Here is a 24,942-nt window from a genome sequence, read left to right as displayed (position 1 = left end):
TAGGTGATATTCTAAGGGTTTGTGAATTACTCTGAGAGTTACTCTGAGACCAACTTTTAAAAATAGGGACAACTTTTTAAAAGGTGTTTTGCAAGTTTTAGTCGCAACTTAGTTGTAAAATGTTTTGTGAACACGGCCTCCATCCCCTAGTGCAGGGATTGGGAACGCCTGGCTCCGGAGCCTCGTTAGAGCCCCTTCACTATTGGCTCCCACGCAAATTTAGAATTGATGATACAATTTACAATTAGTATCCTAATACAAAACCATTGATCATATGGGGTTGATAATAGATATACTGTAGGTTACTGAAACCAACTGAATACAGTCTAGGTTTACGTTGGAATGCAGACAAGCATCAGCCGGTCTGACACAAGAACCAGAGCCTTATGAGACCATCCTGATCTCGCCAGCTCACATTCTGTTTCTCTCAAATCAGTCTGGATACTCTCCATAGAGATCCATTTGTGTCAGATCGGAAAATGATCAAGCCAATCAGCATTCTAAGAGGAAATACAAACAGCTACGCTGGGGCGGTTGAGGTGTGAGTTAGCGCATGATAGATGCTGATAGACAGGTGGTTCATACAATCACCTGCCAAGTATTTTTCAAAGGGCCTGCCCTTTTCCAAACAGTTTCCAACAGATAGTTCCCAGATGGTTGTGTGAAGCAAACCATCTGGCGCGTCAGGTTACAAGCACAATGGCCAGCTCAGGAAAAAAATGTTTTTTTTCAGTTTTAACAACCGTTAATTTAGTTAGTCTGTAGGCCAGCAGAGATTTTCTCCGTACGAGGCCTAGCCACAACTAGAAGCCAACAATGAAAAATGAGAGAAAGTTTAAAGATAAGTCGTATGATTCAGGAATAAAATGGCTACAAGAAAGAGAAAAAGTGCAGACATTTCAAAGAAGAATGGACTTAGCTAATAGCTAATGCAGCTGGCGGTATGTTTGCTCTGCAGAGAGAATTTCTCCAACAATAAGAAGAGCAATATCGAGAGACTACATTTACATTTGCTCATCTTTCAAACGTTTTCATCCCTGAGGTACACATATTTCTCTCAAATGTGAGAAAATGTCTCTTGCTGTCATAAAGGTTCCTGACCGCTGCCCTAGTGAAGCCATCCCCTACCTGGACATTGCAGATGGCATCTATCCAGCTTCGCCCCTGGGTGGCGCTGTTGGCCTGGAGAGTGTAGGCTCCCACGGCACTCTTGAACTCGTTGAGGTAGATGAGGATGAATGAACCTATAGAGAAGGAGAGAGGGAGCAAGAGAGAGAGAAAGAAAGAAAGAAAGAAAGAAAGAAAGAAAGAAAGAAAGAAAGAAAGAAAGAAAGAAAGAAAGAAAGAAAGAAAGAAAGAAAGAAAGAAAGAAAGAAAGAAAGAGTCATTTCCTGGGTAAACAGAATAAAGTGAGTAAACCGTGGCTCAGCGGGAGATGTATGTGTCTGGCTCCGACTAGCAGCTTCACATCCACATCTGTGTGGTTTATGACACCGTCTGCCCCAGAGAAGTGGGGCCCCCTGCTGGGACTCACCAGGGTCCTTGAGCTCCTTACAGACGACGTTGTGGATGAGGAGAGGCTGGCGGATCACCTTGACCTTCTCCACCCTCTTCACTGGCTTGGTGATCAGGAGAAGGTCCGTGAACAGGAAGCAGTACACGTCCATCTGGGGGAGGAGGGAGGGAATATGACAAGGTCAGTTAAGCTCAATATCATTACCATAACATATCCATATCCCATGATGCCGTACGTTTGGTCAGAGAGCCATATGTGGTGCTGATGGACTACCGTCAACATGGAGAGAAGAGGATTGGAGATGGAATGGCAACATCTTGAGGAAGCCCTGTGTTCTCCAGGCAGACTCAGCCTGCTGTCTTTGCCCTGCTTCATGCACAGGGCCCTAACCCTAACCCTAACCCCCTAAAACCATACCCAACACTTAACCCTAACCTTAACCTCACTTTAACCCTTACCTTAACCTAAAACCTGACCCTAACATTAATCCTACACCCATACACATAACCCTACCCCTATCCCTCCAGCCAGACTCACCCTGCTGTCTTTGCCCTACTTCATGCGCAGGGCCCTAACCCTAACCCTAACCCTAGCCCTAACCCTAACCCTAACCCTAGCCCTACCCCTACCCCTACCCCTACCCCTACCCCTAACCCTAGCCCTAGCCCTAGCCCTACCCCTAGCCCTACCCCTACCCCTAACCCTCCAGCCAGACTCACCCTGCTGTCTTTGCCCTCCTTCATGCACAGGGCCCTAACCCTAACCCTAGCCCTAACCCTAGCCCTAGCCCGAACCCTACCCCTAACCCTCCAGCCAGACTCACCCTGCTGTCTTTGCCCTCCTTCATGCGCAGGGCCCTAACCCTAACCCTAGCCCTAACCCTAGCCCTACCCCTCCAGCCAGACTCACCCTGCTGTCTTTGCCCTACTTCATGTGCAGGGCCCTAACCCTAACCCTAACCCTAACCCTAGCCCTCCAGCCAGACTCACCCTGCTGTCTTTGCCCTACTTCATGTGCAGGGCCCTAACCCTAACCCTAACCCTAACCCTAGCCCTAGCCCGAACCCTACCCCTACCCCTACCCCTACCCCTACCCCTACCCCTAACCCTCCAGCCAGACTCACCCTGCTGTCTTTGCCCTACTTCATGCGCAGGGCCCTAACCCTAACCCTAACCCTAACCCTAGCCCGAACCCTACCCCTACCCCTACCCCTAACCCTCCAGCCAGACTCACCCTGCTGTCTTTGCCCTACTTCATGCGCAGGGCCCTAACCCTAGCCCTAGCCCTAACCCTAGCCCTAGCCCTACCCCTAACCCTCCAGCCAGACTCACCCTGCTGTCTTTGCCCTCCTTCATGCGCAGCGCCCCCTCTAGGTGGAGCTGCCGGGTCTCTTCAGGAGACGTGCCGCTCATGGGAGCCATCAGGTCGAAGCGGTTGTACTCCCGCAGAATCTGAGAGAGAGAGAGCAGCGTCAGCCATCATTACGCAATGATGCAGCAATTCATTACAAACACAAATAGGCCCACACATTTTCATGCATCTATCAAGTACATATTCCATGTTCTAATTGGGGAACATTGGTCACATCTGGGGTCGTATTCACAAAACATCCTAAGCCTAAAAGTTGCTCCGAAAAAGCCAAATTAAAGGACTAGTTTGGTATTTAGTTAAGTTATTTATTTAGTTTAACCCTTTAGACCTATAAGGTTTTTTACGATCATATGCAACGGTCCAGATCAACATTTTGACAGACTGTGCACTCTTCCCACACAATGGATCTCTATTGGCATATAGAATATCCTTCAAAAACACTCTCGTTTTCAAAGACAATAAACCTTTCAAAGAAAGAAGATGTTTAGATTCATCTGCAGCCGGAAACGGGAAACAGGAAACGGCATACTTCTTTCCTGTCTTTGAAAACAAGAGTCTCTGTTGTTTTTTGAAGGATATTCTATAAGCCCATAGAGATCCATTATACAATACTTAGCTGTGACATAAGCAATGAGCGCTAATATCTCAAGAGTGCACAATTCGTCAACATTTTGATATGGACTGTTCATGAAGAACAAGGTCAACCCCGCCCATTTCCCATTGTGAATTGCTTTTTAGTGGAAACCACTCATTTGTAATGCTAGCCTAATTAGTTCTCTAAGATGATCTGTGAATACAGCCCCCGATATTCAGGTACTCTCTGTGGAACAGGGTCCAGAGTGCTAAAAGTCAACGTCATCTTATGACGAAGAAGGCGAAATATAACATACGCCAACAAAATGGCATCCACGCAATCTATTGGTGTAATAGCGCACTACTCTCAAGCAAAAGTTTCAAGGTTGCTTCAGTCCAGTTATCTGTCATTCATGATAGGCATGACTGCAGAATACTGTCCACCTTGTTGAAAAGGGGAGACATTCCAGCATCCTCAATGGTCCTGTCAAGATTGTATTATGTTAACCAATCGCTACTGACCATAATATTATTTAATAGTATTTATGGATTAGATTTATTTCATTTTTCCAGTTAGAATTCTGGATAACAGTCATGTCAGCCCATCTCTAACACATTCCTGGCACTTTGAAATCCTTTGAAATCCCGTATAAATACATTTTATTCCAGCAGTTTTCTCGGCTGTTAAGAGTAAATCTATCCACGTCAATGTAAGAACACAAGGGCTTGCTAAACGGAAAGATGATGCTTCATCAGTCTGGTTCTGTACACAATGCAGGTACTCTATAGGACATTATAGCTAAGTCAGGCCATTATCAGTGCATAGCGGCAAGATGAGTGCGCCCAAATCATGTGCTGGTGCAGCCCACTAAAGAAGTGGGCGCTGTTATGTGTGGTGATTGCACTCACTTTCTCAACCTCCTCACTGCTGCCCTCTACAGCCTCGTAGGAGTCGATGCGGGCAGAGGTGGTGGCCAGCTTCTGCTGCTCTTGACGCTGGCGCATCTGAGAGTCTACGCTGTTGATGAAGCCCTCCACACACACCACCTGATGAGAACACACACACACACACTGTTGATGAAGCCCTCCACACACACCACCTGATGAGAACACACACACACACACTGTTGATGAAGCCCTCCACACACACCACCTGATGAGAACACACACACACACACTGTTGATGAAGCCCTCCACACACACCACCTGATGAGAACACATACACACACACTGTTGATGAAGCCTTCCACACACACCACCTGATGAGAACACACACACACACTGTTGGTGACGCCTTCCACACACACCACCTGATGAGAACACACACACTGTTGATGAAGCCCCCACACACACCACCTGATGAGAACACAGACACACACATTGTTGATGAAGCCCTCCACACAAAGCACCTGATGAAAACACACACACACACACACACACACACACACACACACACATACACGCACTGTTGATGAAGCACTCCACACACACCACCTGATGACACACACACACACACACAAACAAGCATGCGCACACACCCACAGATGAGAGACAGACTGACATCCAAAACCAACACACTCAGTCACTAAAAATACCACTTTAACGATAAAGACATAGAACAGCCGTGTTGTGCGTGTCCCAGTGGCCCGGCTCTGGCCTCATCTCACCATGCTGTTGACGGCGTCGCGTGCCGAAGCCTCGTCGGTCTTCTTCAGGACTCTCTTCAGAAGCAGGGGGTACTTGGTCAGCCTCTGGTGCGGCTTGGCCAGCATGTCGGCCAGTTTCAGACGGTTGCACTGCTTGTGTGTCTCGCCCCACTGCAGAGACGCCATGCGTTAGACAAGGGACACGGCGCTAACGCACACAACCGCCCACAACCTCCCAAAACCGCCCAAAACCGCCCAAAACCCTAAAACTCTCTCAAACAAAAGTTGTTTAATGTTTAAAAGTTGTTTTAAGTTGTTTAAGTTGTCCCTATTTTCTTTGTTTAAAAGTGAATTTTGATTCTGGCTAGTTTTGAAAGGTGTAAATGATGGAAGACGTTGTATTGTAGCATGATGGTGATGTTGATGGGAGAGAGAAGGCAAACGAGGGGTTAACGGGGACGGACCGTCACGTAGATCCTGAAGAGCTCGTTGTCCCTGAGCAGCGAGCGCATGTACTCCAGAATCCCCTCCTCCTCCATGCAGTACCGGACGTAGGGCTTGAACCTGGAGCCAAACTGCACACACACGCACACACACACAAATCCCTGTTACAGAGAGTAATTTCTCTGTATTTTTGTGTGAATGTGTGAGAATGAGAGAGCGAGAGAGAGAGAGAGAGATGTATGTGAGTGAGTGAGTGAGTGAGTGAGTGAGTGAGTGAGTAAGTGAGTGAGTGAGTGAGTGAGGGATTGAGTGAGTGTGCGTGCGTGCGTGCGTGCGTGTATGTGTGTGTGTGCAGGCGTGTGGTGTGCGTGCGTGTATGCGACTGTGTGTGTGTGTGTGTGTGTGTGTCTCACTGTTGTGAAGCCGTGGTGCAGGTCAGCGGGGTTGAGCAGGGTCCTGGCCTGGCGGGCCTTCTCCAGGGCGGGCAGCATGACCTGGCTCCACAGCGCCGTGTGCAGACGCACGATGTCCTGGATGTTGGCGAAGAGCCGGCTGGGCTGGACCTCGGTCAGCAGCCCGCTCTCCTGCAGGTTCAGCAGCCCGCACAGGAACAGCTGCGCAGGGGAGGGACAGGGAGGGACAGGGAGGGACATGGAGGGACAGGGAGGGACATGGAGGGACAGGGGAGGGACATGGAGGGACAGGGAGGGACATGGAGGGACATGGAGGGACAGGGGAGGGACAGGGGAGGGACAGGGAGGGACATGGAGGGACAGGGAGGGAGGGACAGGGAGGACATGGAGGGACAGGGACGGACATGGAGGGACAGCAAGGGACAGGGAGGGACAGGGAGGGACAGGGAGGGACAGGGAGGGACATGGAGGGACAGGGAGGGACATGGAGGGACAGGGAGGGAGGGACAGGGAGGACATGGAGGGACAGGGACGGACATGGAGGGACAGCAAGGGACAGGGAGGGACATGGAGGGACAGGGAGGGACAGGGAGAGACATGGAGGGACAGGGAGGGAGGGACAGGGGAGGGACAGGGAGGGAGGGACGAGGGAGGGACAGGGGAGGGACAGGGAGGGACAGGGAGGGAGAAAGGGAGGACAACGGCTGTCAGTAAAGGTGCAGTAGACAAGATTTTGACGTAGACTAACCGTAAAATCATAGTATCAATGTCGTCGTACTATTGGCTCACGAACCTTGTTAGAGGTGAGAGCCAAACCTCTGACATCTCTGACAGAGGTAAACAAAACATTCATTTCAGACCCGTCGACATTTTATAAATTTATTATTAATAAATGCTGGGGGGTAAAAGCAATACTTTTATGACGCATCTTTCTAAAAGCTCTTTGAATGTGTTTATTTTATTTTTTTTACATTCAAATTTTGACAATTGCACCTTTAAGGAGTTCACTCAACATAGAGCGCACATGAATTAACATTTGATTAAAATGTGCTGAACGCAGGTTAATTACGACCTGAGCTCACTACCTTAGATCATCTGGAACAGATCTATTTTTAAAAGGTTCTTTGTATAATTCCGCTGGTCCATGACAGGGGACATGTCGAATGTGTTAGTACTGTACGTGGTAGTTGAGAGAAATAAACACAAATGTTTGCCGTACATCGGTGATGACCCTCAGCTTCCTGATGTAGGTGGCCTCTGTGTGGAGCAGCTCCCAGATGGCCTCTTGCTGGTGGAACTGGCGCCTGGTCAACGTCTGCACACACACACACACACACACACGCACACACGCACACACGCACACACACGCACGCACACAGCGATTATAGATTTAGTTAATGGAAGTATATTCTATTGAATAAGATAAGGGCTATCATCTCATTGTTGCCAGACAATGAGATATTTTAGGCAAGTTAAAAGAGATTCTGTGAAAATGATATTATCAAGGTAGATCTCAAAATCAAACATGAGTTGGGATGACTGAATTACACCCCAAAATTGATCTATACCTTATCACATACACACACGCGCACACACACACACACACACACACACACACACACACACACACACACACACACACACACACACACACACACACACAAAGACACACACACACACACACACACACACACGCACACAAAGACACACCCACACGCACACACACAAAGACACACACACACACAGACACACACAAAGACACACCCACACACACACACAAACTAGGAGGAGTGGGTGAGTAAGTTCAATCATTAGACACAATAGACCCACTGACAAGTTCTCCACTGCTCCCAGTAATGGCTATAGACAGCAGGTTAACGGAGCAGGTGTGATAGCAGTATCTTCCTCCAGGCTGTGGCCAGGGGCATGGCGGCCATACTGGAGCTCCGGCGCCCCTTACGTAACACCACATTCACCTTAATAACTGCTATAAACTAGGTGATAAAGCCCTGCTGGGAGGGACTGCATCAGGAGCCCGACTATCAGGCTCAAACAGAAAGCAGCCGCCTGGGGAGCATTCATCACCTCAATAACAACGTCCTGCCAATAAAGTCCTGAGACAAATGGAGACTTTGAAGTGTGGGGGAAATGCTGATATGAAGCACAAATATGTAAGCAGGCATATACGTGGTGTGAGTGAGAGGATTTGTGTGTGTGTGTGTGTGTGTGTGTGTGTGTGTGTGTGTGTACCTCAGGGTTGTCCAGCAGCTGCTGCCAGCTGTCCTCCAGGGCGAGGCTGGTGTCCTCCTCCTCTTCCCAGGAGTCCTGGTGGAAGGACAGCTGCAGGGGCACCTTGGGCAGCCCGAACAGCGTGTACGACTGGAGCTTGTTCTGGAGCTGCTCCATGCGGTCCACTTCCTGTTACAATACATCCGGTACACACACACACACACAAACACACGCAAACTGAGAACAAATATTTGCCATCCAGTTTCCCCAAGATAATAATTCCCTGGTTCATATTCTTCAGTTGGTCTACAGTGGTCAGTCTAGTGAAGACGGGGTCGATGGCTTGGTGGGCTACTGTAGGTGAGGGTCAGAGCTACCCTGGGAGGAATATCAATATCCCCAAATCAACACGAGCATTCCTCCAACCAGGGCGTTCCTAATTCCTAGATGCACTGGTAAAGTTAAAGTCAAATTCGTTTTTTAATTTATCACATACTCCATTCATACAATATTATGTGCAGTGAAATGTTATTGCTGGCTCCTAAGTGTGCTTAATAAGTAAAAAGTATGTAAAAAGGTGAAGAAAAACACAAAATATACAAAAAAACAAGCAGTGGCCATTCATACCATTGTGCCTCGTTTACTTCGGAAAATGAGGTGCATTGAGGTGACTTGAACAATAGAGAGCGATGGGGGCGAGGGGAACGGGGGCGAGGGGAACAGGGGCGGGGGGGGGGGGGGGGTCTTGCCCTGGCTCACCTCTGCTCTGTGGAAGGGGGAGGTCCTGCCCCCCCCCCCGGGCGTTAGGTTTGGGTGGGCTGAATAGAGATGAGCCAGGCTCTGACAGGTGAGTGACAGAGACTGTCCCTGTCCAACATCTGCCACTGTGCAGGACGTGACCTCAGGGGAGAGCAGACAATGGCGGCGTGTGTGCGTGTGGGCGTGTGTGTCCCTGTCTCTGTGTTGACTGACAGTGTGTGTGTGCTCCTTTGGGCAGGGAGCGTTTTCAGGGCCTTACTTTCCATACAGGAAGTGAATGTGATCCGGGGTTTTATCATAGTTGATCTGGGTATTAATGCAGTGAACCTCTTCCTTAAGAGGTTCTTCCAGAGTTATGGGAGTGTCTGATGTGGCTTTGAAGGGAAATGATCTCAGTGGGAGCAGAGTGAATATGACCTCCAACCCGACCCAACTGGACCCTACTGTACCCTACCCTACCCGACCAAAGACAGATTACCGAACGGGCCTACCAGGCTCAGGCCCAGGGGCCCAAGAGCTCAGGGGGCCCTTTCTTGTGGCATAGTCAAAGGGCTTAGTCATTCATGTCAATAACAAGTCACCAGAAATAAACTATCATGATACTTTTTAAATGAGTGTTTATCTGTAGTACTTTAGAGGGGCTGAGTTCTCCATGCAATATGAGGCCTTCAACTGTTTTGGGCCCATAGCTGAGAATCCAAAAAGCAAGTCCTCCCCACTAGATCTCTCGAGTCAAAACCGATTTTTTGAATTATCTTCAAATTTGATTTGGATCCCGTCTCATTGGGCAAATTCAAAAAAGCGAAAAATGAAATGGGGGGGGGGCTTTACGTGTCTGTGCCCAGAGGCCCATCATTTCATAAACCGTCTATGTACCCGACCCTACCGTACCTGATCCTACCCGACCCGACCGGACCCTACCGAACCTGATCCTATCCTACCCGACCCGACCCTACCTGATCCTATCCTACCCGACCCGACCGGACCCTACCGAACCTGATCCTATCCTACCCGACCGGACCCTACCGTACCTGATCCTATCCTACCCGTCCCGACCGGACCCTACCGAACCTGATCCTATCCTACCCGTCCCGACCGGACCCTACCGTACCTGATCCTATCCTACCCGACCGGACCCTACCGTACCTGATCCTATCCTACCCGTCCCGACTGTACCCTACCGTACCTGATCCTATCCTACCCGACCCGACCGGACCCTACCGTACCTGATCCTATCCTACCCGACCCGACCGGACCCTACCGTACCTGATCCTATCCTACCCGACCCGACCCTACCGTACCTGATCCTATCCTACCCGACCCGACCGGACCCTACCGAACCTGATCCTATCCTACCCGTCCCGACCGGACCCTACCGTACCTGATCCTATCCTACCCGACCCGACCGGACCCTACCGTACCTGATCCTATCCTACCCGACCCGACCGGACCCTACCGTACCTGATCCTATCCTACCCGACCCGACCGGACCCTACCGTACCTGATCCTATCCTACCCGTCCCGACCGGACCCTACCGTACCTGATCCTATCCTACCCGACTCAACCGGACCCTACCGTACCTGATCCTATCCTACCCGACCCGACCGGACTCTACCGTACCTGATCCTATCCTACCCGACCCAACCCTACCGTACCTGATCCTATCCTACCCGACCCGACCGGACCCTACCGTACCTGATCCTATCCTACCGAACCTGATCCTATCCTACCCGACCCGACCCGACCCTACCGTACCTGATCCTATCCTACCGTACCTGATCCTATCCTACCCGTCCCGACTGTACCCTACCGTACCTGATCCTATCCTACCGGACCCGACCCAACCCTACCGAACCTGATCCTATCCTACCCGACCCTCTGGTTATTGCCTCACCTTGCCGAAGGCGCCAGCTGCAGCGCCGGAGCTGAAAAACCCGCTGAACCGGCTGGCGGCGCGGTTCTTCCAGCTGTCCGGGCCGGGCCCCACGCTGGGCAGGGAGCCAGTCAGCTGGGTCAGAGAGTCTGGAGACGGGATGTTAGCGTCCCCCAGGAACTCGGTCATGTTCTTTCTGCGACGCGCCTGACCCTGTCAGACCGAGACAGAGAGAGAGAGAGAGAGAGAGAGAGAGAGAGAGAGAAAACGCAAGATGAAGGGAAGCAGAGATTTGAACGAGACCGGGAAAAGAGAGACGTGGGACAATAATGGACGAAAGCCTGAGCGTTGACAAACCCCCTGGAGATTAAAAACGTTGGGCCAGACGGAGAGAGAAGGAAAGAGAAACACACAAGGCAGGATAAACAGGATACTAGGGGGATTTCTGCTGGAGGAATGACATGAAGGAAGGAGTACCGCTTCCTCCCGAAGCCTCGTTACATCACGGGGAACAGGGGAAGGCGGACGTTATTTCAGAAGAATGGACGGCGACGGTCTGGCCATTGTTCTGGCGCCATTGTTACCCTGTCAGCAAAGCCCTGTCGCACGACCTCCCTCACGCAGGCAATCCCAGCCCACCTCAGGAGCGAGTGCCACTGGGACAAAGCAAACAAACAACAGGCCTCCTCCGTACGAGGACCGTGACACTGTGAGGGGAACATACAGTTCAGAGCGGGGATTTCTGTCCAAGTCCACTACTCCCTACTGGCTAATTATCTCTCTTCTTTCTGGTTGGCTGTTATAGTCACAGACAGGTCAAACAGAAAGACGGATAAAAAACAACAACGTTGGTTTCTATAGTCAGGATAAACATCGAGCACAAACAGTAGTCATTGATATCCTACTGTGGGAAAGAATATTAGCAAACCGCTCAAGACTGTGAGGGCGCAGCTATGGACGAGGCTAGCACATATTATTGTGTGTGTGAGAGCACACACAGCTGCTGTAAGCCTTTCCTCTGCATTACATAGGATACAACAATACTGTAAGCCTCCAGTCTGGATTGGTCACTTTAATCCTACTCAAACTCCAGGGTAGCAGAGGGGGAAACTCACAAACGACTCCTGCACATCTTCCATATTTAGCGCTGACTCAGTCAGGGAAATACGTGGGATCTGATCTGATTGTGGTCGGGGGGGACTTCGGGGGGAATCTCCGCCAACACAAGGACACAGGTGCCGGGAAGTGTCCCTGCTGCAGCAGAGGGGACTCTGGACTCTGGCCTAATGACGACAGCTCGCTGGGTAAACGACAGGGGCTCAGTTCATATTAGCTTAGGTCAGGAATGCTCTGGCGCCAGATGACGCAAGGCCATAGAAAACTAGACGAGCCACCTGGGCTTTTGACTGGGTTTTTGAAATAAACATGAATGTATAAGATGTGAATTGTATAATAACAATATTAATCAACAGGGCTGAAAAAGCTTAATATTGCTATATTGCTGTAGTATCTGAAATCGGAGTAAATGATAAATAACAATACCAAACAAAATGCCCACACCAAAGACAAGTTAGCTACTACTAGCAAAATAGCTGCAGAGGTTATTGGATGATTTCTAAACTGCTCTGTCTTCTACCATTGTGGACATTTGAATCATTTTCGGCACATAGGTAGAAACAGGTGCCGCACCGGGCACCTTAGAGGTAATTACAATAGATGTACAGTTCAGAACATTCTCATCCCATTACCAGTACTCACCGTGGACGCCAGCGGCATGTCAAAGCTAACGAAAACCATCTTAATCCGTCAGAGGAACTCACGGAGAGCGGCCCATGCCGGAGCCAGCTGCTGCCTTTCTTCAAGCTCTCTTCCCACAACTCTCTCCCGACATCCAGACACACATACATACACGCTGCAACAATGTGGAGCTCTCTCCCTCGTCTAAATGTTCTACAGCGGTTGTGAGTTTGATACGTGAGAGCAGACGTCCTGTTCCAGCTGACAGAGACCTGGCGGCGGTGATGGAGGAGTAGCTGGCGTGTCTCGCCCCTGACTACGCTCCGAGCATGGCGGGGTTCATCTTTGAACTTTTGCGTGTTGTTGCCGGTATCCCTCGCTCCCTGCTGTTCCCAGCGCCGAGCGGTGAACTCTGCCTACTGAGCCTGCCTACATTCGCGCAGACCGTGGCCCGGCGTCATGGCAACCAGGAGGATCCTGCTCCATTGTGTTGGGGAGGAAAGAGGGGGCGGGGCTCAGGAAAAAGGGGGGGCTGATCTGCATAATAGGGGGCAGGGCTAGAGCAACAGCTTGCGGGCCTCTGTGGCTTCCAGCTCACATCCTGGTGCGTCGGGGACGCCAACTGTTCTGCTGGCGTCTTGCCTTTTGTTTGGCCGACTACGACGTCTCGTGTCCTTGAACTGACCGCAGCCCCCCCCCCCCCCCCCCCCCACCCAAACACACGCTGCCCCTCCATTTCCTTAAGCTCTGCTCCTAAACAACTGCATTTCTCCCATAATTTCCACATTTCCCAATGACATTTTTGATTTTTCGATTCTGGTTTTATTGGAATCTCCCACACTTGTTGATCATGCCTTTTCAATGCCCTTGTGTATTCCTTTGTGTCTTTAACTGTTTATTATTGTGTTGTGTGTCTTATGTACAGTAGATTTATGTTGTGTTGCAACAAGGGAATTTCCCCATTGGGGATTATTAATGTATTCTTTCTTTCTTTCGTTCTTTCTTTATTAAAGTATTCTTTCTATTTCTTTCTTTCTTTCTTTCTTTCCTTCCTTCCTTCCTTCCTTCCTTCCTTCCTTCCTTCCTTCCTTCCTTCCTTCCTTCCTTCCTTCCTTCCTTCCTTCCTTCCTTCCTTCCTTCCTTCCTTCCTTCCTTCCTTCCTTCCTTCCTTCCTCCCTTTCATTCCATCCATCCATCCATCCATCCATCCATCCATCCATCCATCCATCCATCCATCCATCCATCCCCACACCTCCGCCCATTAATGCATTTTGTGTCTCTGTGTGCGTGCGAGCAGGACATGTTTGTTGTTGCTGCTTTCGTTAGGTCAAGATCATCATGACAGTTCAAACCCTGCGTCTCTGAGCTTCACACGTTCAGATACTGCGAGGGAATACTGGGGGAATTTTCCGCTCCTGAGCCAAAGTCTAAATCAGTAAAAAATGAATGGAGGTCAATGGGTGGCCGTGTTTGGCCGACTCTGTGGCGCCCCCCTCGGGTCACAGCCGGCGGCGAGCGGTTTGCCGCACTCCGGGCCCCCCCTCCACACACCCCAGTCCAAACCCCATGTCTCTAGCGCCCCCACACACAAGTTTTGTTTTAATTTGTGGATCCGCCCTGTGATTCGGGGTCGCTCCAAAATGTATTCTAAGCTGGCCCAAGCAGAACAAAGCAGAGCAGAGCAGAACAGACCAGACAATACACAAACAAACCAATAAACCAATTAAACGAACACGCCACAAAAACATTACCTCTCACCCTGCGCTGTCGCTGGGGCGGAGGTAACGATGATCTCCAGCAATGGGAATACTGCAGGAATTTCCTTCCAACCCATTATACTGTTTTTATCCAATTAAAACAGCATGACTTGGCAGACGTCTCTCACTGTCACTCGACAGTAACGCTTTCTCGTGGCTGGTACGGTTTACAGTAACTGCTGCGCGGATCGACAGGACCGCTAAGTAAAGCACGCTATCATTTCCTGCTTGACCACAACAAGTAAACAAACCGACAGTAGTGACCAGAGGGGAAATCCCCTTGGTGTGACTATGTCAACAAAGCCCTGGTGTGGACTACTTACAGGTCGTAAGAACACTTCTCATGGAGTTAGCAGACCTGCTCAAACACGGTCAAGCTAATCTAATAAGAGTTACTAATGTAAATACTTCTAATTTCGGTATATTCTTTCACAACCCACAAAATTAGTTTCACCACATTTTCTCAAAATGGTACACCTCGGATATTCACAATAGCTCCCTCCTCACCTCTATCTAATCTGTATGTACCAGGTCTGGCCCCTGAGTGGCCCCTGAGTGGCCTAGTCGGCCCCCAACAGACAGTGGAGAAGAGGCCAGGACCTGCCCCTGCTCTGGGGCGGAGGCTTCTGGGAACTGGACCTGCCCCTGCTCTGGGGCGGAGGCTTCTGGGAACTGGGCCGGTAGCAGGAGAGCTGTCCAGCATCCAGGTTAATCATATCAAGTCTCGTGTCTCCTGCCTCCTTATCTTATCACAGCCGCTTGTAGTCTTAACCTTGGCTTGTAAGTGAAAAATCTTTAAGTGACTGAAGGGCGGAATTGTATTAAAAGCGCCGCCCCCCCCCCCCCCCCCTCCCCTGTCTGTTATGTTACCCACCAGATAACTGCTCCCCTTCATCAGGGAGGCTGATTAACGATGGGAAATAACAGTGTGACTTTAACCTTCCTGACCACACGGACACACACACACGCACACACGCGCACACAAACAGACCTACAAATCAACTGTCAATGACAGGGACTGCAGCGCGACCCCCGATGGTCAACACAGTGCAGGTTTGGTGGCCGGGGCCGGACTCACTAGGGCGGCGTGGTAGTGGACCGAACAACGAGTTGTTCGGCCCGAGAGAGCGGAAGAATCAGCTGTCAAAACCCCGGGTCACAGGTCAGCCCTTATCACCTGGCCCTGATACCACTAACCTACTCCCCCTAACCAGACCCCAGACACGTCAGTACAGGGGCCCCTCACTGCTGCCATTACACACACTGTAATAAAACACACACACACACACACACACACGCACACACACACGCACACACACACAGCCGGATGCGGTAGGGAGCCCCGGCGTGTCTGTCTCACCTGGTAGTGTGCAGGCGTGGGGGTGGTGAGAGGAGGTGTCTCAGGGATCTCAGGGAGCACATGAAGCAAGTCCCAGCTATGCCACGGCGTCAGGCGCCCGAAGCGCACCATCCCGCCTCTGAAACCCCGCCGAGCTCGGCCCCCCGACGGGCGCCGGAGACCAGTCCAGCTTCACAAGACGTGAGGGTTAGAACGTTACATCCAAACGCGAGAGGATCCGAAAAACTGAGAAATTCCGCCCCCACGGGTTAGCAGAATCCAGAGAGCGAGCGAGGACACCAGGACGTCCACCCCGTCAGAAGAGCTACGGTACGCTCGTCTTTACCTACGTTCGCTGGCGCAACGGCTCAGTGATCAGATGGGAGGTCGTAAAGGAGCTGTTCTCCCCCTCTCCTCAAACACGTCACTGCTGAGTGAGAGTCCCACTCGCAGACATCTGCTGGAGAGCAGCCCACACCTCTTCTGCCTGAGATGGCCACACCTACAGCCACAGCTGGTGTCCACCTCCCACCACACACATTACTTTACACATGTAACACTGCTTGGGATGTATACACACGTTCCTAATTACTATGGGTAATTAAAACTATTTTGATAGCCCAGAGAGAAAGCTATTGTTGTTAGATTAAGACGTGATTAAGACATAACATCACTCCAGCTTGAATATGACACATTATTCAAAATATTGTTTCACTACATTACTTTAGCAACATATTAAGATAAATAATATAGGTATTACAGCACGTTTGTGCTGCCATGTCTAACAGTGAATACCAGGTCAAACATGCTAATGAGATGTGTTAGCACTCCTGGGTCACACCTATTGTTGTTTGTTGCAATACTGTGTAAATTAACAACTGTCGCCATTGTGAGTTCACACAAAGGTCTGAGGTCGAGGAATGAGGTAGCTGGTAATTCTGTTAGTCTGTCTGAGAGGAACAACAGTCAGTACTGTAGTCTGTCCATTGTCATTGATAGCGGTGGTGCGCTAAGCAAGGGAAATAACACAAGAAACATCTTTCCAAAGGTTTCGGTCTCTTACTTCCTCTATGTACTTGTCTATTGTGAAACACCGCTGTCTACCTGCTTATTACAACAACAGTCTGATTCCCCCAAATCTCTTCTTGTGAGCCATTTCAGGAGAATGGTCTCCAAACATCTCCCTGAAGAAATGTTCATCTACTCCTTTTCCAACGGCTGTTGTAGTAGTTATTTTAATCACCGCTATTTATTCCATGTCCCTATTTTAACTTCTGTTTTGTTGTATTCCTTTGCTGGTGTGTGTTTTATCACCTCGATAGACTAGACCTGTTCAAATAAAGATGACATAAACAGGAGGAGCTTCCGAGAACTACATTAGCAATGAGGAGGGAGAGGGAGGTTTTCTATGGAGCGTTGACTCGACAGTCAGGTGGAGATCTGGTGTGATTCCTCCCGTCAAAGGCTGCATGAGACATTAGGGAGGTCAAAGGTAGACCGCGATGGCTATGTTGAATTCGGTATCTGCCGTAACCAAATGCAGTGTATTATATGAAGGTGTCAGATAAAAGTTCAAAGGTCACAGTGGTGATGGTGTTGACTGTAACTCACACAGTCTGATCTTTACTCAGCGGATTGTAAATCATGTGACTGTAGCTGCCCACTCACTTTCCATTCCCCACAAACCAGATTACCAGGAGACTATCAGACTTTATGGTACACATCAAATCATAAACATGAGATATCCAACTAAAATACTGCAGAAGCTCTTTGAATACAAAGGGAACATTTGTCTGTTCTGCTTTGAAGCTTGGAACAGTCCACTACAGTAACCAGCTGTCACGCTGTAAATCTACAATACCTCGAGCAAAGTCCTTGGTGTACTCAGAGTTAGCATGCAGGCTATGACTGACAATGCTGCCATAAAACTGCCAAATGGCTGCTTGCATCTACAGTACCGAGTCCAAAGTGTGTGTCCTATGGCTTCTCTCACAGAACTGTGCCCTGCTGGCATATGTGTCCTGGCCATGCCTGGCACAGTGCCCTACTGTACTGTAAGTTCAGACATCCACAGATTGGCTGACTGACACTCCTGTGTATCTAACATCTGTAAGCTCTTTATCTCCCTCTTGAGGACAGGATGGGAACTGCTGCTCGTACTCCCTTGTGATATAGTGGACTCTGTTGAAGACTACCAACCGAAAGATAAACATTGACAAAGGGATTTTCATAGTAGCAATGTATGTAGGTAAATTAACAATCACTCTGAAAACGAGTAAGACTGCAAAATAACAACACAAAGACAGTTGCGGTTGAGGTAGACCATGACTCCTCCCGTCTCATCCAGCCCCGTCTTCAGGCCTAAGCCGGGAGCTTAACCCCCAGACAGACAGGCGGTGGTTCGACGCCACAGCAGCCTCCCTCATCCGTCAGCCTCGGCTGGCAGTTTCCTAGCCCCGGGCCCCCCGTGACGTCAACGCCAGGTTCGCGCTGCACACAGCCCTGTTTAACCAGGGTGTCTAGACCTGCCTTCAGGGCGGGTCGCGCGCCTGCCGACTACAGCCGTGTGTGTGAGAGGATGTGTCGAGTCCACACTAGGGTTGCAAAGGGGCGGAAAGTTTCTGGAAATGTACCATGGGAAGTTAAGCTTGGAAATTTTGGGGACGTTTGGAGTGTTTTTTGTGTAAACGTTAGCCGATAAGAGGCGACTTTTTATTTACTTATATACATTTATTTTTGAATTTTATCCAGTTTTTACACAATTTGGTAGCCAATTGACCCTGACCTTGTGCGCAATTACCCCCTGCTATCCGTTGAGGACGCACAACCCGGCCCGTCGGCGCTGAGAAGGGGAGAGACTCTCTCAGCTCGCGACTGTAATTCTGATACCAGCCGTTGGGGAGCGCCGGCCCAATAGGCCACTCCCTCTGGGACCGGGTCGTACTCGGATCCGGCAAGACCCCCGGACCCCGGTGGGCAGCTGCACTGGAATATTTCAGCAACTGACCACGAGAGGCAATGGGTTACATGGGATTTTACAACAGCTACAGGGCGTTGTTATGCCCAACGCAACAGCAGAGGGACTAAAACCTCCGTAACTGTTGTAAAATCCCATGTAACCCACTGCCTCGAGTGGTCAATTGCTTTTCTACAATTCAATTTGTATTAGAAATGTTTGCGTGCTTGTCTGCTTATGACAAAACAAAATGTGATATTTATATCTGTGTGTGACAAAGTAAATACAGTTATTATAAATAACCCCACATTTCCAGTTGATTCACGTTAATTCCCATGGAAAGTATCCAGCTTTGAATCTCCCTGGAATTTTGCAACCGTAGTCCACGCAGACCAATTATGACAGTATAGGTCATGTTCACAATGAACAGACGCAGAATGACCATAAAACAAACCGCCTCCAGGGACAATACGCAGACAGCTACAGTACTTGTTTTGTATCATGGAGCTACAGTAAGATACTGTATCGGGCAGAGACAGCAGTGGAAAGGCTATTACGCTGGCCTCAAGCCAATCTTGATCTTGAGCTGAGGTGATTGGTCAACATCAGTCTGGAAATGACTGCGGTCCGTCCGAACAGCCCCTGGCCTCTGTCCTCGGCCACTACGCTGCAGCTCGGTGGACAGCCCCTGGCCTCTGTCCTCGGCCACTACGCTGCAGCTCGGTGGACAGCCCCTGGCCTCTGTCCTCGCTCACTACGCTGCAGCTCAGTGGACAGCCCCTGGCCTCTGTCCTCACCCACTACGCTGCAGCTCGGTGGACAGCCCCTGGCCTCTGTCCTCGCTCACTACGCTGCAGCTCGGTGGACAGCCCCTCCCTGGTCCGGCCGACTGGCTCTATCAACACCTCTCCTCCGCGCCAAAGTGACCACTCTGACCCTGCCTGCCGCCGGGGGAACAGGCCGGTTCCGGAGTGAGGTCATCTGTCTGCCAGGCGGAGGCACACCAGAGAAAGACAGCCTGGCAGGAAGTCTGGAACACGGGCTCAGGAGGAGGACTGCCAGCAGGGCAGAGGAGAGGAGAGGAGAGGAGAGGAGAGGAGAGGAGAGGAGAGGAGAGGAGAGGAGAGGAGAGGAGAGGAGAGGAGAGGAGAGGAGAGGAGAGGAGAGGAGAGGAGAGGAGGATTAAGCAGAGTACAGTACAGTAGAGCAGAGCAGAGTAGAGTAGAGTAGAGCAAAGTAGAGTAGAGCAGAGCAGAGCAGAGCAGAGCAGAGTAGAGTAGAGCAGAGCAGAGCAGAGCAGAGTAGAGCAGAGCAGAGTAGAGTAGAGTAGAGTAGAGTAGAGCAGAGCAGAGTAGAGTAGAGCAGAGCAGAGTAGAGTACAGTAGAGTAGAGCAGAGCAGAGTAGAGCAGAACAGAGTAGAGCAGAGTAGAGTAGAGCAGAGTAGAGTAGAGTAGAGTAGAGTAGAGCAGAGCAGAGTAGAGCAGAGCAGAGCAGAACAGAACAGAACAGAGCAGAGTAGAGCAGAGCAGAACAGAGCAGAGTAGAGTAGAGCAGAGCAGAGCAGAACAGAGCAGAGCAGAGCAGAGCAGAGCAGAGCAGAACAGAGCAGAGTAGAGTAGAGTAGAGTAGAGCAGAGTAGAGTAGAGTAGAGTAGAGTAGAGCAGAACAGAGCAGAGCAGAGCAGAGCAGAGTAGAGTAGAGTAGAGTAGAGCAGAACAGAACAGAGCAGAACAGAGCAGAGTAGAGTAGAGCAGAGTAGAGTAGAGTAGATTAGAGCAGAGTAGAGCAGAGTAGAGTAGAGCAGAGCAGAGCAGAGTAGAGTAGAGTAGAGCAGAGCAGAGCAGAGCAGAGTAGAGTAGAGCAGAGCAGAGCAGAGTAGAGCAGAGCAGAGCAGAACAGAACAGAACAGAGCAGAGCAGAGCAGAGCAGAGCTGGTTCAGGTTCAGGTGGAAGCCAGCCAGTAGGGAAGGAGAGCAGGGATGGAGCACTGATAGCGATCATGGAACATGAGGTCAAGACTGACCATCATCTCACCCCAGGCCGTGTCATGTGATCAAGAGTGAGAGTGTGGAAAAAGGAAGCAAGAGTCACAGGAAGGTTTCACAAGGCTACAGGAGGAACATGGCAGATGGAAGCGTGCATGGAGGGGGTGGGGAAGAGTTGTGTGTAATTTACTTTGTGTGTAATTTACTTTGTGTGTAATTTATTTGGACACAAGTCTGCTCCCGTGTATTTATCTGATCCCAGTTTCTTAATATGTACGAGTGCCTGAAGACGATAAGGCGTCGGTACTGACCAGCAGGTCAACGCTCTCGTGGCGTCCGAGTGACCCGTGCTCCAGCCTCTCGCTAGCGGGGGTCAGGATGTAGGGGCTCTGCCCCCCAGAGGGCTTCATGTTGGGCAGGCTGAGCGAGCGCAGGTCCTTCACCCCCTGCTCCACCTTCAGCTCGTCTCCGGGCCGTGCTGAGGAGCGCACACACACACACACGCACACGCACACGCACACGCACACACACACACACACACACACACACACACACACACACACTCAGATATCAACTCTTCTAACAATACACACACACACACACGTACACTCAGAGATCAACTCCTCTAACAACACACACACGCACGCACGCGCGCGCACGCACACATTCACACACACACGCACACACACGCACACACACACACTCAGAGATCAACTCTTCTAACAACACACACACACACACGCACACTCAGAGATCAACTCCTCTAACAACACACACACGCACGCACGTACGCGCACGCACACACACACACGCACACACCCGCACACAGAACATGCACACAGGCAGGCAAACATAGTTTTACGGATGATACAGAGAAATTAGTCTAATGCTTTCTACACAACACCCAACAACTCCACCCTTAAGCACATGACTGTGGCTAGACAGCTGTTTTTAACAGCTGATTGTGTTAGAGGAGTTGATCTCTGTAAGTGTCTGTGTGTGTGTGTGTGTGTGTGTGTGTGTGTGTGTGTGCGTGTGTGTCAGAGTGAAGCACCACAGTGAGCAGGGTGTGAGCTGGCTACTGTAGATATGGATTCTGACAGACCAGGTTTCCCAGAAGCTTCTTTCGTTAAGAGGCTCTTGGGCCATTCATTTAGAGCGTTCTGATTGGTCAACTGGTCTGGGCAAGCTCTCTGATTGGTCAACTGAATGGGCTAAAGAGCCTCTTAACGAAAGAAGCTTCTGGGAAACCTGGAGCACATACATACAAGTCAAGGCGTGGCTTCTGATATACGTGTGTCTGGGCTCTGATCTACGCCTGGGCTCTGATATACGTCTGGGCGCTGAATAATACTACTGTACGTCTGGGCTCTGATTAATACTACGTCTGGGCTGACTGTGCTCTTCTGGACACAGTTCCCTGCAGGGCCCCGAGGTGGGCGACGCCCTCCCCGTCTTCCTCTGGATCCTGGGTGTGACAGGAAACAGCAGCCCTGCCATCTGTCCTGCCCAGGCATTGTTTATGATTGGCTAATAGGAGATGTGAAGCACTCTAATAAAAGGCCAAGTCAGTACTTTTGTAGAGTCAGACGTTAACCCCCCCCCCCCCCCTCTCCCCCCCCCTCCCGGACCAACACCTGGCCACTTGATCCCTTTGCGCCACGCCTATACAATAGACAACAACATTAACTCTGTACCGCTGTACACTCCATCGCTTCAACCAACACCTGACAACACTTGAACGACTGAACACCTTGGCAATACGATAGACAATGACAATTGAACACCCGGTCTATACAATAGACAATAACAAGTGACTCTTTACAACTGTATATAGTTGAATTGTATTACTTGCACCGCCTATATTATGGACAGAGTCACAGTCTTCCATGATTAGATGGAATACTGTAAGTAGATGAGGATCTATTTGATAGACTGTTACAGTAGATTACGGATAGTAAATTGCCATATTGGGAAGCGTATAATGCCTAGCTGCTCATCTAGGACTGGAATGAGGAATTGATTAGTGCTGTGATAAGATTTTGTAAGGACAAGTAAATTGAATTGACAAGTGAACTAGAATTCCAATGTACCTGTATTTGTTATATATGGTGAAATAAACTATATTCTATTCTATTAAAAATCATTGCAATGGTCTTCAACAGAGGCCCTCAGCTCACCAGCCTCACTGTAACATTCATAACAAGCATTTCTACTGTTCCACTTCGGAAATATATTACTTTAAACATCTCCAATAATGTAATGTTGCCCAAATTTGAAATACAAGCAAATCGCTGATTGAAAAGGTTAGCATACAAACTCACTTGAACTATAGTAGCTGCTGAACTATCCATGCTATGTAAATCAACAATTTCTACACCGCTTGAGACATGATACTATATCAACATACTATAACTTCAACCAGAATACTGTAGCACCTCGATGCTGCCTACGTGAGTCACAGACATGCAGTATGTACAGTTCATATGTACAGTTCATACATACAGTTCATATGTACTGTTCATGCGTACATTTCATACCTTTGACTTTGAGGTAGTGTCCTCCGAAGCGGTAGGCCTCAAAGTTGAGGGACAGCGGCGTGTTGGACTGGTCCAGGAACAGGTCGACGCGGGACAGTTCGATGCCCTTCCTCTCAAACACTGGACCCAGAACCTCCCTGGAGGAGCAGGACACACGAGGGAGAGACACACAAATAAACCATAAACACTCACATGACACGCTAGCTCACATAACTTTAACTCCATTAACATCAATTCCGACCAACGCTTCCAGAACAACATGAAGCAGGAGTTCCGTCTCCCTCCTGTTTATTCTCCTCTCACCTCAAGGTCTTCTTCTTAACGGCCGGGACGATCTCCGTGTCGATGTCCACGTTGAGATCGAACTTCAGGCTGAAGCACTCCTTGCTGGGCTCCTGCAGGGGGCAGTAGCGGGGACAAGGCTCAGGGTCTGGGCAGGGTGGGGAGCCTGTCTGCTGTGTGTGGAGAGGACCACTGCTTAGCAGATCCTCCACACCACACGCTAGAGAAGACTGGGTGAAGTCCAAGATGGGCAGTACATCACTCTCTGAATCACTATCTCTGAGCATCTCTGCAGAGAATCGTGGCTTTTTCGTGATGCCCAACCGTCCACAACGCTAGTTATTAGTTGGGTCTTCATAAAATCAAACTTTTTCTCTTGGCTCTTGGTCAACACTCACGTCAGTGTGTCGTCTTCTTGGCTTCTTCTTCACCAGCTTCATCCCCAAAGCTTTACGCTCCCTGGGAAAAACACACTGGTTAGATATCCCTCTCTCCTGATAAACACACTGGTTAAATATCACTCCCTCCAGAAAAACACTCTGGTTAAATATCACTCCCTCCTGAAAAACACACTGGTTAAATATCACTCTCTCCTCAAAAACACGCTGGTTAAATATCACTCTCTCCTCAAAAACACACTGGTTAAATATCACTCTCTCCTCAAACACACACTGGTTAGATATCACTCTCTCCTGAAAAACACACTGGTTAAATATCACTCTCTCCTGATAAACACACTGGTTAAATATCACTCTCTTCTGAAAAACACTCTGGTTAAATATCACTCTCTCCTGAAAAACACTCTGGTTAAATATCACTCTCTCCAGAAAAACACTCTGGTTAAATATCACTCTCTCCTCAAAAACACACTGGTTAAATATCACTCTCTCCAGAAAAACACACTGGTTGAATATCACTCCCTCCAGAAAAACACACTGTTAGATATCACTCTCTCCTGAGAAACACACTGGTTAGATATCACTCTCTCCTCAAACACACTGGTTAAATATCACTCTCTCCTCAAAAACACACTGGTTAAATATCACTCTCTCCTCAAAAACACACTGGTTAAATATCACTCTCTCCTGATAAACACACTGGTTAGATATCACTCTCTCCTGATAAACACTCTGGTTAAATATCACTCTCTCCTGAAAAACACTCTGGTTAAATATCACTCTCTCCTGATAAACACTCTGGTTAAATATCACTCTCTCCTCAAAAACTGGTTAGATATCACTCTCTCCTGATAAACACACTGGTTAGATATCACTCTCTCCTGATAAACACACTGGTTAAATATCACTCTCTCCTGATAAACACTCTGGTTAGATATCACTCTCTCCTGATAAACACACTGGTTAGATATCACTCTCTCCAGAGTATGAGCACCCCGGAACATCTAGCAATGCAAACAACAGACCTCAAGCATCTTAGCTGAAGGAAATTAATCTTTACCATGACTACTATATTAATTTAACTCGGTGTCAAGAAGGACACGGTCGCACCGCTCGCCTACA

General features: G+C 49.4%; 1 protein-coding gene across 1 annotated transcript in view; it reads right to left on the bottom strand.

The window, feature by feature from the left end:
• plekhg5b (pleckstrin homology domain containing, family G (with RhoGef domain) member 5b) overlaps positions 1-24,942 on the bottom strand; it is a gene marked incomplete at its 3' end in the record, with an annotated part of 41,824 nt that overhangs the window by 2,217 nt on the left and 14,665 nt on the right. Inside the window, exons 4-17 of the mRNA XM_084445886.1 lie at positions 23,821-23,883; positions 23,444-23,535; positions 23,132-23,277; positions 20,912-21,078; positions 10,847-11,038; positions 8,214-8,381; positions 7,183-7,278; positions 5,964-6,164; positions 5,571-5,681; positions 5,128-5,277; positions 4,370-4,507; positions 2,848-2,967; positions 1,535-1,667; positions 1,129-1,244 (exon numbers count right to left, since the gene is read on the bottom strand). Coding sequence (XP_084302012.1) covers positions 1,129-1,244; positions 1,535-1,667; positions 2,848-2,967; positions 4,370-4,507; positions 5,128-5,277; positions 5,571-5,681; positions 5,964-6,164; positions 7,183-7,278; positions 8,214-8,381; positions 10,847-11,038; positions 20,912-21,078; positions 23,132-23,277; positions 23,444-23,535; positions 23,821-23,883 — 1,893 coding nt within the window. The remainder of the gene's footprint in view (positions 1-1,128; positions 1,245-1,534; positions 1,668-2,847; positions 2,968-4,369; positions 4,508-5,127; positions 5,278-5,570; positions 5,682-5,963; positions 6,165-7,182; positions 7,279-8,213; positions 8,382-10,846; positions 11,039-20,911; positions 21,079-23,131; positions 23,278-23,443; positions 23,536-23,820; positions 23,884-24,942) is intronic.

This window comes from Borostomias antarcticus, assembly GCF_949987555.1.
Source record: "Borostomias antarcticus genome assembly, chromosome: 11".
In the NCBI taxonomy this organism is placed as follows: domain Eukaryota; kingdom Metazoa; phylum Chordata; class Actinopteri; order Stomiiformes; family Stomiidae; genus Borostomias; species Borostomias antarcticus.
This window is presented reverse-complemented; position numbering and strand designations above follow the sequence as displayed.